This window comes from Aptenodytes patagonicus, chromosome 15, assembly GCF_965638725.1.
Source record: "Aptenodytes patagonicus chromosome 15, bAptPat1.pri.cur, whole genome shotgun sequence".
Classification (NCBI taxonomy): Eukaryota; Metazoa; Chordata; class Aves; order Sphenisciformes; family Spheniscidae; genus Aptenodytes; species Aptenodytes patagonicus.
The window spans coordinates 4,460,997-4,477,877 of NC_134963.1; the positions used below are offsets into that span (position 1 = coordinate 4,460,997).

General features: G+C 36.2%; 1 protein-coding gene across 1 annotated transcript in view; it reads left to right on the forward strand.

The window, feature by feature from the left end:
- Window positions 1-16,881, forward strand: part of SLC15A4 (solute carrier family 15 member 4) — a 30,173-nt gene that overhangs the window by 5,724 nt on the left and 7,568 nt on the right. The window contains 5 exon segments of the mRNA XM_076352892.1: window positions 3,206-3,501; window positions 4,377-4,545; window positions 5,606-5,683; window positions 9,877-10,045; window positions 14,358-14,513. Coding sequence (XP_076209007.1) covers window positions 3,206-3,501; window positions 4,377-4,545; window positions 5,606-5,683; window positions 9,877-10,045; window positions 14,358-14,513 — 868 coding nt within the window.

Here is a 16,881-nt window from a genome sequence, read left to right on the forward strand (position 1 = left end):
CCTAGAGCGAATCGATTGTGTGTATTAGATGCTTGCTAATGTTCTTTTGAGTCAGGACACCTTTGAAACAGTTTTACTACGGTGTTTTTGTTCAGTGATAGGAAGTCTTGCACTCTAACTATGGCATTTTGCCGAAACTGTTTGCATTTTCCTGTTGTAAGGAGTTTGACTAAAACATGGTAAATCTAAGAAGGTGACCTTTTTCATACCTTTTAGGCACTACTACTGTTTTTAAGCCGTTTTGTTGTGATGGGGACAAAATCTTTTAAATATACCTATTTTGACTTTTAGTGCAGGGATGTGGAACCCTTAGCCCACAGGACAGATTCGATCCAGGACCCACACCATACTTGTGCCATTTACGTGCATCATTTTCCTGCTGCAGTTGCTGGTAGGATGTTAAGAATATAATGAAGCTGGTGATGCTGGTACCACAAGGAGAGTGCTGCTATGCTTGAGCACAGATGAAATTGAGCAGAGGGAGCGATAGATTTTTCTTTCTGCTTGGGTGATTGAAAATAATGCAAGCATAAGGGGGAAAAGGAGAATTCCTGCAGTTTTGTGAAAAATACTTGTCCTTGATAAAAATAAAATAATAAAATTCTAACATGGTTTTCTTCTTCTTAAAATCATTAAAATGTAGCATCTACTTCTGAAGAGAATAAACCAACCTATTTTGTGCTGTCACACAGCTCAAGTAATAGCCAGCAGGGGGAAACTTTGGGTAGTTCGCTGTAAATGTAATATAGCTAATATTTTGGGCAGCTGATGTGATGTTTGAAAGGAACTACAAGGATTGCCTTTTAACTCTACCATGTTTTCTGGTTTTGGTAAGACATCTTCATGGTTCTTCTATGTTGAAAAGATATTCCACCAGCTAGTTCAGTGTGATTTTTGTTAAGTTATTAATGTTTGTCAATAAAATGCCATAGTGGCATTTCAGACGTGGCTGTGATGTGATTTTTAGTGCCTATATGTACTTTGATAAGGAAGCAGAAGATGGATTCTTTTCATTGGAAGTCTGTGGTGTGTCTGTCCCTTGAGGATTGCATTCCTTTTTGGTCACTCTGTTTCAAAAAGGATACTGGAGATGGAGAAGGAAGTTTCAGGGAAGGGCCACAGACATGGTCAGTAGTTTCCATGCAAGGAATCATGAAACAGTCTACAACTTCCTATCTCTGAAAAGGCAGCTAGAAGGAAGATGTGACAGTGGTTTGTGGAAATAATGGTCAGGGGGAGGGAGACAGAAATGGACCAGGGATGGGATAAAGCTCAGCTGTCTTCTGTTGTTTCCTGGAACTAGGTAAAATGAGTGAGGCTAATACAGGGCAGGTTCAAAACAGACAAATGGAGGTGGTTCTTCCCACTATGTAATTAGCTGGGGAACTCTTTGCCACAGGATATTATGGATTCTAAAAGCTGACCTGGGTTCAGAGTCAGGCTGGACAAGTTCACAGAGAGATCTGCGGTGTTTAGTAAGTAGATAGAAGCTGTCCTTGTTTCAGGAAGTTTCTCAGGAGCTAATGGTTGGAGGCTGGGATAATACCTGATAGAAGCATCATGCTGTGCTTTCCCTGTTCTTACCTGTATCAAAGCTCTTACCTCCCAGCTTTTCTTTGCATAGATGTGAGCAAGGTCATTTGTAAGAGGGAGGATGGGAAGTCATCTTCCTTGCAGAAATTGTAAGAGAACTGAGACTTTATGATGAAGAAATGGAAACTTCATAAAATAGATTGCTAACTCTTTTACATAAGTTGGAGTGCTGTGTTTACGATGTAATTGTTTGCTAATATCCTGCTGCCATTTGGGGTTTAGAAGGAGTTCCTAGCTTGATACACTATTGCAGGTGATGACTGTTAAAATTAGGAAATGAGTACCAAGTTGAAACTGGAAAGGGAGAATTTCTTGGGTTTAGGCTCCAAGATTGTATTTGACATGCTAACAGACCTAACTGAATGCCTAACAATGCTATTAACTATGCATAGGAATAGATGCCTTAATATTTCTTTTGTTAGGCTTGGTTAAATGATATAGACGGGTTTGTGCACCACTGAGAAACTTGAAGCTGTAAATCAGAACTGACAATGTTAAAAACTTATTTCAAGACATAGCTTGCTTTTTGTATTGCAAACTAAACACAGATCTTCTGAAGATCTGGCAAATGAGGAAGGGAAACCTGCAATTAGAAATCAAAACCAACTGACTCAGCAAGACTGGTGCATGGCACTGACTTGCTAGTCACTGTTAATGGCCTCTCAGTCATAAAACAGTGACAAATATGGTATTATGAATTCTTCTACAGACTAGTTGATCTTTTTAATGTATTTCAAATTTTCACTTGCATAATTTCTCTTTCATCACATCTTATGAGTGATGCTGGGTTCCTGTGACTTAATTACAAAACATGGCGTGACTTATGGTAGGCAATACAGAATAAAGAGTGATGGTGAAAACTGTACAGGATAATTCTATAAACCAGGGATGTCTTTACTTTCACTGGAGAGACACTGAGAGCTTCAAGCAGAAGAATAGCACTAAGAAGAACAGTGCTGACGTAATAGAGGGATAAATATTTACTGGGGCCTTGTGACACCTCAGGCAACCCAAACTTCATTTTATTTTTTTTTAAAGGTCAGAATGGCAAGTCTTCAATTTATGTTCTGATGAGAGGCATTAGGACTGTGTTAAAATTCAAATTTGTGCTTTAATTACCAAGGAGTCATTTGGGGCTTAGAAAATGGAATATGGTTAACTGTTACGTGTATACAGTTGGAAGGAGCTATTGTTGCAATACTACTAATACATGAATTTTTAGGTAGCTTAACTTTTTTTTTACTGAAAAAAATAGTTATTTCAACTTCTGTGGACTATGGGACATTAATCTGAGTGAGCTTTGTCTAAAGACATGACCAAATGAGAGATAGTGCAGTAGAAATAATAATGGCCTCTATGGGGAAGCTATGTAGTTCAGTATTGTATGGCTTTTTTATCCCTATGCTGAACTTCTAGAAGGTCACTAATATAATGGGGTAGCTGAGTAAGGTGTCATTTCATCAAATACCGTGCTAAGCCCAAAACACTTAAATCATTTGAGTATGACTCTAAATTAAACTTAAACTCTTCAGTGCATTGAATTTGATTGAATTCTAGTAAACAGGCTTCATTTTCTTCAGAAATTGAATGACTTGTTTTTAATCTTTTCCAGGTCAAAGATCGGGGTCCAGAAGCCACAAGAAGATTTTTTAATTGGTTTTATTGGAGCATTAATTTGGGAGCTATTCTCTCTCTGGGAGGCATTGCATACATTCAACAGAATGTGAGCTTTGTTATTGGATATAGTATCCCAACAGTTTGCATTGGGATTTCATTCATCGTTTTCTTATGTGGTCAGAGTTTCTTCATCACAAAACCGCCTGATGGTAGTGCCTTCACAGACATGTTTAAAATTCTTGCATATTCTTGTTGCTCAAGAAAGAGTCATGTGGAACATCCAACTAATAGGTTTGTAATGAGCTCTTTTGTATAGTCTGAAGTCAATGAATCAGCCTAAGAGTTGGAACTAGTTAGTTCAAACTAGGTGGCAGTAACTCACACTAGAGAATACACTAGAATATGCAGTTTTGCTTTGAGAACTGGTACTGGAAAATTGGAGTCCTGGAGATATTTTCTGGGAGTTCTGGGATGAAAGAGAGGCACGTTTTGAGATCACTGGATCTCCACGCTGCAAGATCCAAGTCTGCTGTTTTCAATTGAATGCTATGTCTTGCCGGTTCAGAGTTTCTGGAAGTGTAACGTAAGCTAAGTATGCTGCTTTTAAGCATTAGTTAACTTTCTTCTCTGCTTAGATATGTTTATGGGACGCCTTCTGATTTGAAAAACACTATCATCTGCATTTAATGTTGTAAGTAAGTGGTTTGATGGGCAGCCAAAATGTACTGGCTTTTTGCTTTCCAAATGGTTATTCCACTCTTAAGAGATGCCCATGGAATACTGGTTGCTGAATTTAGTCACTGATGATAAGAGATGTCAGGTGCCTCCCCTGCAATGGGCTTTCGTGTATCCAGATTGCAAAACAATTCCATGAATTAGAATAACCTGTATTTTGTGATACTGTTTCTTAAGTTCTGCATATTGCAGTGCCAGTTATTTATGCATGGTGGGGGGAGGATGGGAAATAAGGAAACCTTTATAATGGAAGTTTTCAGCTTGTGCTTTCACCTGCTGATGATCCATTCTGGCCTAGTTGTTTCGCTGTATCTTACAGGAGTAACTTATTTTGGAAATGCACGAGCTTTTTATAATGAAGTGTCACAAGATTGCCAGTTATGTCAGTTTTTGTTGTTGTTTAACTAAACGTTTCAAATTCTTTTCAAAAGCGAAGGCCAGGGAGTACTTCAGCAACCTCGCAAGCAAAGCCTGTTTGAGATGGCCAAGCTGTCTCGTGGGGGCCCATTCAGAGAAGATAAAGTAGAAGATGTGAAAGCTCTCGTCAAGATTATCCCTGTCTATTTGGCTTTAATACCTTACTGGACAGTGTATTTTCAAGTGAGTAGTTCCAAATGGTTACATTTTTATTTTACATGTCTAAAAACCATAATTTCTAATTTAAGGGCCATAACTTCCTCTTCTTCCAGTTGCATTTGAAAGGTCTCAGGGCACTAGCCTTAAGCTGCAGTTCTGATCCTGTGTTATAAATCTTAACGCCTGCCTGAAAATTACACCCCAGAGCAGTTACCTGGAGGAAACACACAAAAGCTTTTGGGGGGAAGCTGTTCTACAAGGTTACTTACAGTTAGCGTTCAGTAGCTGTGATTCTAAAGAAGATGAATATTGAAGAGGATTTTTCAGAACTCTGGTATTGACGGTTTGACTTGTTTAATACCCATGTGTTCAAGAATGTTAACTACTTGTCTTTCACACACCTGGGGTTGCATCTCAGGAATAATTTTAATAATATTATGTTAGCAAAAATAATACTGCACGATGGTAGCTTCTTCTGAATTTTTTTATTTGCTAGGTAAAATTGTTGTGGAAAGCTGTATTAGCTTACCAGTATGCCAAAGTATCTAATTTCACATTTTTCTGGGGGCTCTTTCGTAAATATGAAACTTACCCTGAAGCTGAGAGATGAAAAATGGCTACTAAGAATACTTTCAAATAATATTTTGACTTAATAATAAAAAAGAAAATAAAATCATTAAAATGATAGTTAAAACTAACAGTTGTACAAATTCACATATCTTAAATATTGCGCTCTGTTTCATCTTGCAGTTGATTCAGATAGGTCAGGGTAAGTGGTCTAGATTTCATTTTAATTAATTCCTTTCTGGTTCTTCTGTCTTAGTGAGATGAATTAGGATAGCAAATATGTTTTGGGGGAAAAATATGCAGAAATTGTTTTTAAAGTCACGTGAATGATTCTTTGTGCTTTTAGTAAAAATAAATGTAAGGGTTAAAAAAATCTTGCAATGTTCTAACAGTAATTCTTTTTGTTTTGCTATATTGGCACTTTACCTCTGGTATAACCTTTGTTAATTATTAAAAATGTAAAAATATCTTGCTCTTAGTACTCCAAGTAATCTCAACTCATCTTTCCTAATGCTAGATGCAGACAACATATGTATTGCAAAGTCTCCATCTGAAAATTCCTGAAATATCAAATGACACCAACTCTATTCATACGGTAAGCAGGGCAAAACAAGTGAAAAGTATGTTTTCTTCAGTTGAAATGCAAAATAGGTAAGTATTGTACAAAAATTCCAGGAAGTTAAGGTAGTGACTAAGGGGAATCGTTGGCCACAGACATTGGGCATTTACATATAGCATGACACATAATACAGAGATTTTGGCATACCTACCGGTACATGGAGTTCACACCACCCTGTCTTGAATGTATTCAGATAACTTTCACTGCTTTAATTAAGAGTGTCTTTATCCTTCCGTGGACAAAGTATGATCTTTGAAGAAAGCTTATAAATCTATATGCCCTAAGTTTTCAAAGTTGTAAGTAGTACAGAAGCATTCTACAAACTCAGTAGGAATAACCATGCTTGACTGAAACATTAGTATTTGCAAATTTGGAATCTGAGATACATTTGTAACTTTATACTGCTGAATCAATATTCACTTTACCTTGAATCGGTTTAGCGTATTGAAGGAAGTTGTTCAATCAATATTTTTCAAGAAAGGCTGGCATCACGTAATTGCAGAAACGCTACCGAGAAGTAAAACCAAAAAGTATGAATGTAAGTTATTAACAGGCTTACTAAATGTTCTTTTAAAATTAAGTTTCTTCTGTTTTATTTAATATCAATAAGACAGAATGGCTTCAGTCTTTTTTTTTACAGATCAAAAATAAAAAATGCTTGTACTTAATTTTTCTTTGAACTTGCTTGAAAACTGAGCTGCTTCTGAATCACAGCTGAAGGCTTAATGGAAGTTAGTGATACTGGCTAAGTAAGACTTCTAAACCAACCCAAATGCTAGTTACTTACTTTTACACAGTTAAAAAAACTAAAGAAAGAGTAGCCTGAGACTTCTGCAGTTAAATGCATGCCATCAACAAAAGGATCTAAAGCAAATTTCCTCAGTCGAGTTCTCAGTTTGTGTATTTCTTTTTGCATAGCTTTTGGGCACAGAATGCCACTGCCACTTTCACTTCAAGGTTCAGTTTTGTGGTGTTTGAGTTGCATGTTCATTTAAAAATAAGATATTTTCTTATTCAAAAATTCTAATTAGTCTGAGGCTTCTGTTTTGGTTGCATCAATTTTAATTGTGGACTACATTCAAGGTGGTTGGTTTTTTTTAGCATATACCTAATTCTACTTTAATACAGGTTAATACATTTAAATTTTGATATGTAACCTATTTTGCTCTTTTCATTGAGCTTTTCACATTTCTTTAGTGCTTGCATATGAGAAAAGACTCTTAGTTTTTTTCTGTTATTATGAACCACATGACTGTCTTGTTAGAACATTGTCATTGTTGGACTAGAGAAGTGAGTTTTCTTTCTTCTAACAAAGCACACACAGGACTTCAGAGTCCCATTGTCAGTCTGGATATCAAAAATATTGTCAGTCTGAATATTTATTGTGTAGAAATGAACATGGAGCTTTGGTTATCAAACTGAGCTTTCTTCACCGCCTTTTTGGACGTTAGAATTGTTTTCAAGTTGTAAGTAGAGTGTTACGTTTAATTAAATTAGTTCAAAAAAAGAACGGCTTTCATTGTTTGTTTTTGCTGAAAAGACTTTAAAATACCACTCATGCCATGTAGCCACTTTTTCTAACTTAAAAGTGTGGCTTTAAAAGTTAGTTACCTGTTTTTAGTGTTTACTTAAAGTATGCAGAATTTGAGGCAAGGATAATGGAACAATGACCCTAGTCTGTCTTGATACTTCTAAATAATGATTTTCCATCTTGCGTAACAGTGACTGGCTCCTTTTTCTGCAGTCCATCAGTTGTGGTGGTGTTCTTGTTTTATTCTGAAATACTTTGCTGTGATCTAACAGCATACGTCAAATAAGTTAATTTGATTTTTTGCTATCTTCCTTGGTATGCGGTCTACCTGAAGGATGCTGACCTGCAATCTACATTATGTAGGTAGTATCTTTGAAAGCAATTCTGACCACTTTGGTTTCTCAAAATTGAAATGATTTGAGGTAATTAAGAAAAGGGGCGGTAATACAACGTTTTACATGAGCAGCATTGTACCTCATCAGGTCTAGGTTTTCCTTAAGCTCTTCTAGGCACCTCTGCCCTAATAAAGACATATTTTCTCTTGATATGAAAAGAGTGAAATATGTGTATGCCCTTTTAATTTGCAGGCTCCTGATAGTAGAGTAGAAAATGGAAAAGCATACATTTTAAACAAAAAAAACCCCAAGTGATTGATTGTATGAAATACGGCAGTGCCAGAGGCATTTGGTATTTCTCTTCTTTCTTATCAAATTCAGCAATGACAAAAAATTCCCACATCCTTGACTCTAATTACACAGATCAGTCTTTGTACAAACTGTTACACAGGTTAATGCTGGTGTGATACTTGAAGCAAACGAAAAGGTGAATGGGAGAGGGAGGGAAATTGGCAGTTTTAAAGTTTTGCTAAATATTTCAAAATAAGCAAGAATTTGACTAGCTCAGCAGAATTCACTGTGCATTTTTCAAAGTATGTGAAGATTGGTAAGCAACGTATGTAAACTTATGTACCAAACTGCTGAATATTTTCATACAGCCAAACCAGCTTATTATTCCATTTTCAAATCCACAATTTTGAAATGCCTGGGAAACGTTAAGGAGAGGTTATGATGAATTCAGTTTTGCCATCATCATCATAAGTTCGTGGGGTTGGCAAAGTATGAACCAGAAATTATATTCATCTATTCTAACCCTGAGTTTCCACACACAGAGAAACAGTTTAGTATCAAAAACTGAATCTGCATCTGAAACACACAGATCAAGCAGTACTTGTATTTTGGGTCAAAGAGTCAGTGCAATGCACAGTACAGTATCACACTGTTCTAAATGCAATTTTGAAAAACATCCCCAAACCAGAACATTTTTATAAATCTTCCTGTACTGTCTTGGTTTGTTAGCGCAGAACAGATGCTAAATATTATTAAGCTTGGTAGAAATTGTTTCATTCATACAGACAGGAATCTTATTGTCAATTACTGAATCTTGCAAATGAGAAAGGATGCATGTATTACACAATAATCTTTGTTCATTTGACAAGTGTAATTTAATTTTAATTGAATTTTGTATTACATTAGCAAAACTCTGTTTCTACTGTTCTGTGGCATGTTTCTGAAAGTTCTAAGCCTAATAATAGAAGATCTACAGAACCTGGCTGTTAAATATTTTTCATGACTGAAGTAGGAAAAAAGTTTAATTTGGTCAGACTAGAGTATATCACTGGAAGCACAATAGTAGGGACTATTTAATTGCATTAAATCACTTCCTGGCCTGTGTGCCATTAATATTGACTTTGAATGCTTTTAAAAATGTATCTTGGGATGTATTCATTTAAATTATATGCACAATTTTGTTTACTAGATTTGAATGGCACAATCAGTCATTCCTTAGACAAGTGTTCTATAACTAAAAAAATCTTAAAGGCAGAAAAGCTCCCATAGGACAGTGATTTTTTCCATTAAACATATTTCAGGATGTATGCAGAAAAACTCAGATGATGTGATAATGCTAATGGCCAATCTTTCAAAAGGAATTCATATAGTTTTAGTTAGGTAGTTAACTTCTGTTTTAACAAAAATTAATTCAGAGTAAGGACCTAAAATATGAACCCTCTGAAACTTAGAAATCTTTAAAAAAATCCTTTGCAAAACATCTTTGCTGAGTTCTACATTTTGTTTTCTCAGAGTACTCTCTTCATCTGCCCCGTAATTTCTTATTCCTCATTTTCCTTGGAACTATATGCAGTATTATTTGCTTTTGCGTAAAGAAGCTTTTTGCTCTGAACACTTGACGTTCTTCAGTTCCAGTGGAAAGCTCCTACACCCCCACCCTCACCCCCACACCCCCCAAAAAAAACCCCGCAACACCCACCTCAGCACAGCTTGAGATGCATCTTGAAAGTGAGAATATGCAATACTGTTGGAGTTACTATGGTGAGGAATCATTTGTGCTTCTGAGCTAACAGAATTATGAACTGCCAAATTAAATGAAAACCTGAATAGCTGAGTGTTTGTTTTCCTCAGCTTTTACACATTCTTATTTTTCTTTTCCCAGTGTCTATCAGTGCACTGTGGTTTGTTTTGGATCTCAGTGTTTCATGGAAAATATTTTTTCCTTTGTTAAATAATAGTAAAAATCAACCCTTAAGTATGAAATTGCTAACTTAAGTCATCTATCCTTTCAGTTTCCAGCAGCCTGGTTGACCATGTTTGATGCAGTGCTTATTCTGATCCTAATACCCTTAAAAGATAAATTGGTGGACCCCATTTTAAAGAGGAATGGCTTGCTCCCGTCCTCACTGAAGAGGATTGCAGTTGGAATGTTCTTTGTAATGTGTTCTGCATTTGCTGCAGGTAAGAAAACAACTTTGAGATCTACTCACATAGCTATTTATTCAGCTACTTGCAACAGCATTTTTAAAAAACCTTCGTGCATCTTTAATTCAAGATTATTCAGAAGTCTTTTTCATGGCATAGTTAGAACACAACTGCACGGATGCATTTCCCACAATGAAAGAGTTTTTTTCCAAAAACTTACTAAACTGTTTTGAACATTTGTGATAAAATTGGACCATTTTTCCTGTCTGAAATAGACTTCAAGTATACCTTTTAAAACCAACTTGTTAGTTGAGGTTTTCACATACAGTGTTACTTTCTAGTATGCTTGGTAGAGGAGAACTATTTGTTTTCTGACCATATTTTCTCAACAATGCCTTAGCTTTGTGATCAGGGTTTGGGTTGCCTGAAGAAAGTGTCCAGCATTTGGGTATAAGGCTGGCAGTCCTCCTAAAATAAACTTTATGGTACTGTGGAAGTCCATTTATTAACCATTTATCTTGAAGTTGAAAATTTATTTATCCTGAAAAACAAATGAGTTCAGGAATAAGTATGTTCCTTCATATAGTCTGACTTCCAAGTATTAAAAAAGTGAAATTTTACCTAAAATCCTTTCCCTTTATCTGAAATAATAAAGTTAGGTTATGGCTGAAAAAGAGTTTCCTCCCACTTTGGGTTTTTTCTCCCCTACCTCAATGTTCTCTAATGTTTGGGAATTACTGTAGTGTAAAATAGCTTAGCCATAGCATGAAAAGAAAAAGATGGCAACTCTGTTCGAACCATAAATCAGCTGCTTTTGAGATGATTTAAAGTTGTTAAGCACTGCTGATGTGGAACTGAACGTTTCTGAGCAATGCTTCATAGAACCTATAGCCTTCACCTAGTATCACTGTAATGAACATATTGATAAAGCATTATAGCATTAAATAAATTAATTTCATCACTTGTAATATCCTACATTTTAGAGAGAGGGACACTTTATACAGCTATTAAGATGTCTCTCAATGAGAGAGGTAATTAACTTATTAGGCCAAGGTCACTTTGTATGTGGGCAAGTAAAGTTCTTAAAGCAAAGTCATTTAAACTTAAAATAGGAATGTTTCTCTTATTCCACGTTACTTAGGACACTGCTACCAGCAAAAGAAGATGATGTAAAACAGTTAAATGTCAGCTCTTTAAATAGAACCTGCTGGCTCACATATAAGTGAATTCAAAACCAGCAATATCTGTCTTTATTAGTACTGGGGGGAAAAAAGCATATCAAGCTATGATAGCTAAGTTGGGGAATGGTTTCATATAGCAGAATTCTTAAAAATTTCAAATACCTTCTTGTTTTCTATTCACCTACAAATTAATGCATGCTTTTGTTGGTTTGATCCTCCTCTAACTCTTCCACAGTAGAAACTGAGAAGGTGAATTCTCTGGGTGGTTATCTGCAATCTGGTTGGAAAGTTTAACCTTTTGGAGTAACTTAACATCCCTTCATCATAACATGAATTTAAGAGCTTCAGTTGCGACAAATTTGGGGCATAGGAAACTCTGTTTATTTCTAGCAGGGGCAAAGCTGCTGTTGGTTTATGTGTTTCATAAAATTTTTATTTTCTCATTAAATGATATTTATAGAAGCCATATTTTAATATTCTTAAAATACAACATTACTTCCAACCATTTCTGCCTTAGAGAGAGATACTGATTAAAATCTTAAAGGTAGGAAGATGTTAATATCTTAACTTGCAGTTTTGGAACTATCTTAATGATTTGTTTGTGCCATATGTCCATTTTAAGTTATTTATCTAACTGGCATTAGTTTTGGACGCTACTTAGGCTGCCTGTTAGATTGTTTAGATTATTTTAAATATCTTATAAACTGTGTGGGAATACAACTGACTAGATATAGTGAACATCTGCTGTGCTTCATGCATTTTATTGTAAATTCTGAGCAGCAGTATTTTGGGTTATTCAGCTGGAAAATCTACTTCATTTATAGAGTTTAAACAATTATAGCAAGAACTTAAGATTCTTTTAACTACTAAAACTTTAAGATTAAACTTGACACTTGTCTATCAAAGTCTAAGAAAGAATCAGTAGATTCTAGCTTCTGAAGTACTTGGCTTTGAAGATAAATTTATGGCAAAATTTGGTATATGGTAGTTATGCTCCTATGTGGCTAAATGCCTCCTAAATCTTCTTATGTTGTGAAGAGTATCAGACGCATCAAGGATCACTAGATGTTTTGAGGTGCAATAATTTTGTGTTGAATGTATATGAATGAAATTATGTCTGAGTTCTTAGCTGACTGTACTGCTTCGTGTCCATTTTAATTAAGTTCCACTCTAAAATGTTTGTCAGCTATATTAAAACCAAAACATCAAGAAGTCCAGCTTTATTTTAATTACATCAGCTCTTCATCGTTCAGAGGGCATTGAGGAGGCTGAAGAGCTGAAGAAAGATACTTAAAAATAGGATGGGTAAGTGGTCACCTAAAAAGAAGTGAGGAGATAGTACCAGGCCACCACATTTTCTCTAAGAGGTGCTAAGTTCGGAACAGTCTTTACCTCAAAAACAGATGTTATTAAGAAAAACACTCTTTAAGAAACATTTTGGGGTCTCAAGGTAGTATTTAAACAAACTTGAGTAATTCTAACCTGTTTTCCTGCTACAACTCTTGTGTCCCAGAAGATTAGACTGTAGAGCTGTTGCGAGATTTCATACTTGAATAGATTCTGAGCTGCTGTGAATGAATAAACATGGGTTATATAAATGCAGCTTTCCACCCTTTTCAAAGTACTTTGTAAGTCACTTGTTAACGTGTGTTCCCTCATTCTGGTTTTCAGAGCTCTGGCTCTAACCCCCTACAAGGATGAAATACAACGTTATTCTTAAGCATGTGATTTCTAGAACTTCTTGTTTAGTTATGGCCTCACCTACAGACTATATATAGGGACTACAGGGAGCTTTCCTCATGCTTTCTTCCCAGCTTGGGTCTCTTACCATGACCAGGACTAATAAGAAACTGCATGTCGTGGTATGAGGTGGTTTTGGCAAACGTCAGTCATTTCCTTTGGAACACTGTCACTTAGCAGAGAGATGGTGGTCTGGTTGGCCCCCTCGAGGTTTGTATGTCACGGATTTGGGAAGAAACAGGAGAACAGATATTATGTTGTGCATTAGAAATTGCTTGTGCTTGTTTATATGAAAAGTGCTGTCAGTAACTTCAGTCAACATCATATTAAATGTCCATGTCATCCTTTGGCTGCCTCTAGGAAAGAAAAACTAGAAGTGAGGAAAGCAGATGTAATCACTTGTACGTGGTGTGATATCCATGAAACATCGCGTCTGTCATCTAAGCCTTGTACAATTTTTTTTGTAACAGGAGTGAGATTTTGTGGCCCAAGATTAGGTCAGATCTTGGCTCAATAAGTAGAAAGAGACCAAAACTAACAGGCACTAAACGGGAGGCCATGGGTGTGCTGCATGTATTATAGGAAGTAGCGTCATTGACTCAGCCTTGCTCCTCTGAATTGGCAATGAATAAATCCACCTTATTTCCAAGGATATTGAGAGTTCTTTTATAGAGGTCTGTTCTCGGTGAAGCAGGGAGTTTTATTAACTATGAGCTATTCTGTGCATTTTATGTAACAGTGAGGCAAATCCTTTAATCTGGGCAACTTCAACAAAAGCCCTACAGCCTTATTTGATATTCACTTTCTACTCTAAACTGTTGTGTTGAGCAAGCTAAAAATTGTTATATATTTTACACTATTACGTCTATTTTTCATTCTACACGAAGTGCTTTCTACGCAGTGTATTGCTTGTAAATCAAGCTGTAATGAGCTTTTGGATCTCTTGGGATGATAAGTGTCATATAAATGTTATGATCATATTCATAGAAGGTTTTCATAGTTCTACAGGCCTAGTGTAGCCATTTTGATAAGCAAAATGGTTTCTCATTTATTAATACTATGGTGGCAGATGCAATGGTTCAACACTGCAAAGTAGTAGTTTGTGAAAATGAGATTGTCTTTAAAAAAAACAACATAGTTTGTATGAGAAAGCTCTCAGCTAATCCATCTGGAAAAGGGTTAAGTATTTGTATAATTATTGCTACTGAATAAGAATATAATTACTAATTCTATGACAAGAACTGTATGTCTTGAAATAACAAAAGCAAATGTAGTCTGAAGTGCTTTATGTTAGGAAATAAAGAAATACATATTCCTATTTTATAATTTGTAATTGCAATGCAGGACTGAATCCTAATTTAATTCTTAATATGAAGAAACAGTGTTTGCATCCTAGGTCAATCTTTTTTTTTCCCCCCTCCATGTAGGAATTCTGGAAAGCAACAGACTGAAAATTGTAAAGGTTAAAACGATTAATCAGACAATTGGAAATGTTACATACCATGCCGCAGATTTGCCAATATGGTGGCAGATTCCTCAATATGTGCTGATTGGATTCAGTGAAATATTTGCAAGTATAGCAGGTAAGAGTCTGTGTGTGTTTTAGATGTGCTTTTGTAATTTTTTTGGCTTAAAAACTGAGCTCACAGTTTAGAAAGTCAATTAGTGGAAACACCTTTCTGAGGGAAAAAGGAAGAAATAAACCATCTTTAGAAAGATTTACCAGCAGTTTAAATTCATGTTACTTGAGTTTTTACATCTCTGAAATAAGAAAAGTTATGTGACACTCAATCTAAACTAGGTTTTTTGTGAATATTAATAATGAAGTAGCTATTTTTTATACAGTTTTATCTGCTTTATTTATAGATCAGTTTTTCTACAGTTGTTTTAGTACTTCAGTGTGAAACTAGGCAAACTGAAACACTGTTCAAATCTTGCCTTTCTTGAACAAATGCAAGACATCTTAAATTTCTTAATACTGTTCTGTGTGATGTAGTGGACAGCTGTGTGATCGTATTGATTTTTAAGCTGAAAGTGAAGTGGGAGGAGAGGGTGAATAGGACTATAAAATCTTATTTTCTGGTCTGTTTCATATACATGCAGGGCTCGTTAGCAGGAAGAAAGCACAGGCAATTTATCTGTTGTCACTGTGGTATGCCTAACACTGGTTTACTGTGAAATGCTATTGTGAATCTCTTAGCACGGTGTTTACATATCTAGTGCTTGGGAGCGATGTTTAGTTACCAGTAACAGAAACCTTTCATGATCGTAGAAGTAGCTATCCTGATATTACTTAAATAGAATTGCAGAGCTACCTGATGTAATAAATTGGAACTCTCCAGTGACTTGATTTAAAAATAATTTAGTATTTGCTTAACTATAGTTACTTATTAATGTGTTGAAATACTATTTCAGAATATTGAACTTTGAAGGTCATCCATTCAAACTGGCATTACATATAGCTATTTTCTTCGATTCTTTACGACAGAATTTCCTGGTTTCTTTTCCCCTGTAGGAGGTTACTTTCATTCCTCACGCTGGGCAAGCACAGTGGGTTAAAATGAGATTCTCTAATTCTGTAAGATCTTGCTGGCGGTAGCCCCAGCTGTCACATGGCCCATTTGTTCCCCTCTCAGTGGAACAGACAACTTCTACTCCATCGGGTTTCTGGTTACATGTGTTCTGCTGTCATCACAGTTGTTAGGAAATAAAACAAGGTGGTTGCATTGCTTGGCAAGTGGAAGAAAATGTGGGGTTTGGGGTTGGGTTTTTTTTTTCTATCTGCTCATTTGCTCTAAGCTTTTCTTCCAGCTGTCTGACCTGGGATTTCATGTGACTGGAAGAATTAGACATATCCATCATGTATTAAACTCCACCTTAGTTATTTAGTTTGTTGGAGGAATTCTTTTTAGATATGGCTTTGTCTCATGGGTATTTGTAGTTTTGCGGTATGCATTCAAATGCACCACTAGTGTACTCTTTCCTTCCTGGTGGATGGTAGGTTGATGTCTCACACCAGATGGTTGTTGGGAGAGTCCCATTTGCAACGTGAATGCAGGGTCCTCCAACAAACAGTTAGCTCTATGCATGCACGGCATGTACGTGGAAACCAGCACCTAGCACAAACTCTTGTGACAGTAAACACAAGATTTGGACATAAGGTCCTACTGGATTGCACCAGCTGAAATCCTAGTTCTTCACTTCTTGTGCTGCAGCAGTCAGTATTGTAGATGCACCTGTAAGTCTCGAATGGCTGAAGGTCTGAGGTCATTGTCTGATATCTGATAAGGGTCCCATTCCTGGTTCCTCGTGTGGTTTCTGCCCCCCCCCCCCCCCCCCCCCCCCGCAGTGATGTATAGGCAAGTCCTTGAATTAATTGGCTTCCATAAGCAACTAGTAAGATGTTGGGAGAGATCGTTATCTTTAAAGCACACTTAAGACCCAAGATGCTAAACACTTTAGATTCTTAAATGGAAAGTATGCTTTAGCAGTGGAATCAATATATACCCCTTTACTAGAGGACGTATCTGCAGTCATTGCTGTCCTATATTACAGTACATTTCATTATGTGTGAACAGTAGCCGCCACAAATCCTAACACATAAAAATCTGAAGATGGAAGTCTTGCTTAATTGAGTTACTTATTAAAACTAAGGCTCTATTTAGCATTTTTATCAAAAGAGTAAAATGAATTACTTACCGTTAGTTACAACTGCAGGGATTGGCCAATTAAATCTGAACTCAGATAAACAGATGACTTATCAGAAATGCAAAAATAAATACATTTCTTCCCTCTTACAGATTCTTGTTTCTCTGTCAGTCACTGTTACTAGTTTATAGGTGTTCGCAAGGAAAAAATAATAAACCCATCTGCAGCTTGTGGAAAGGTCAAAGACTTTATGCATTCTCTGTTGAACTCCAGACTGAGGGTTGGTTTTTTTCAACTGTTTTA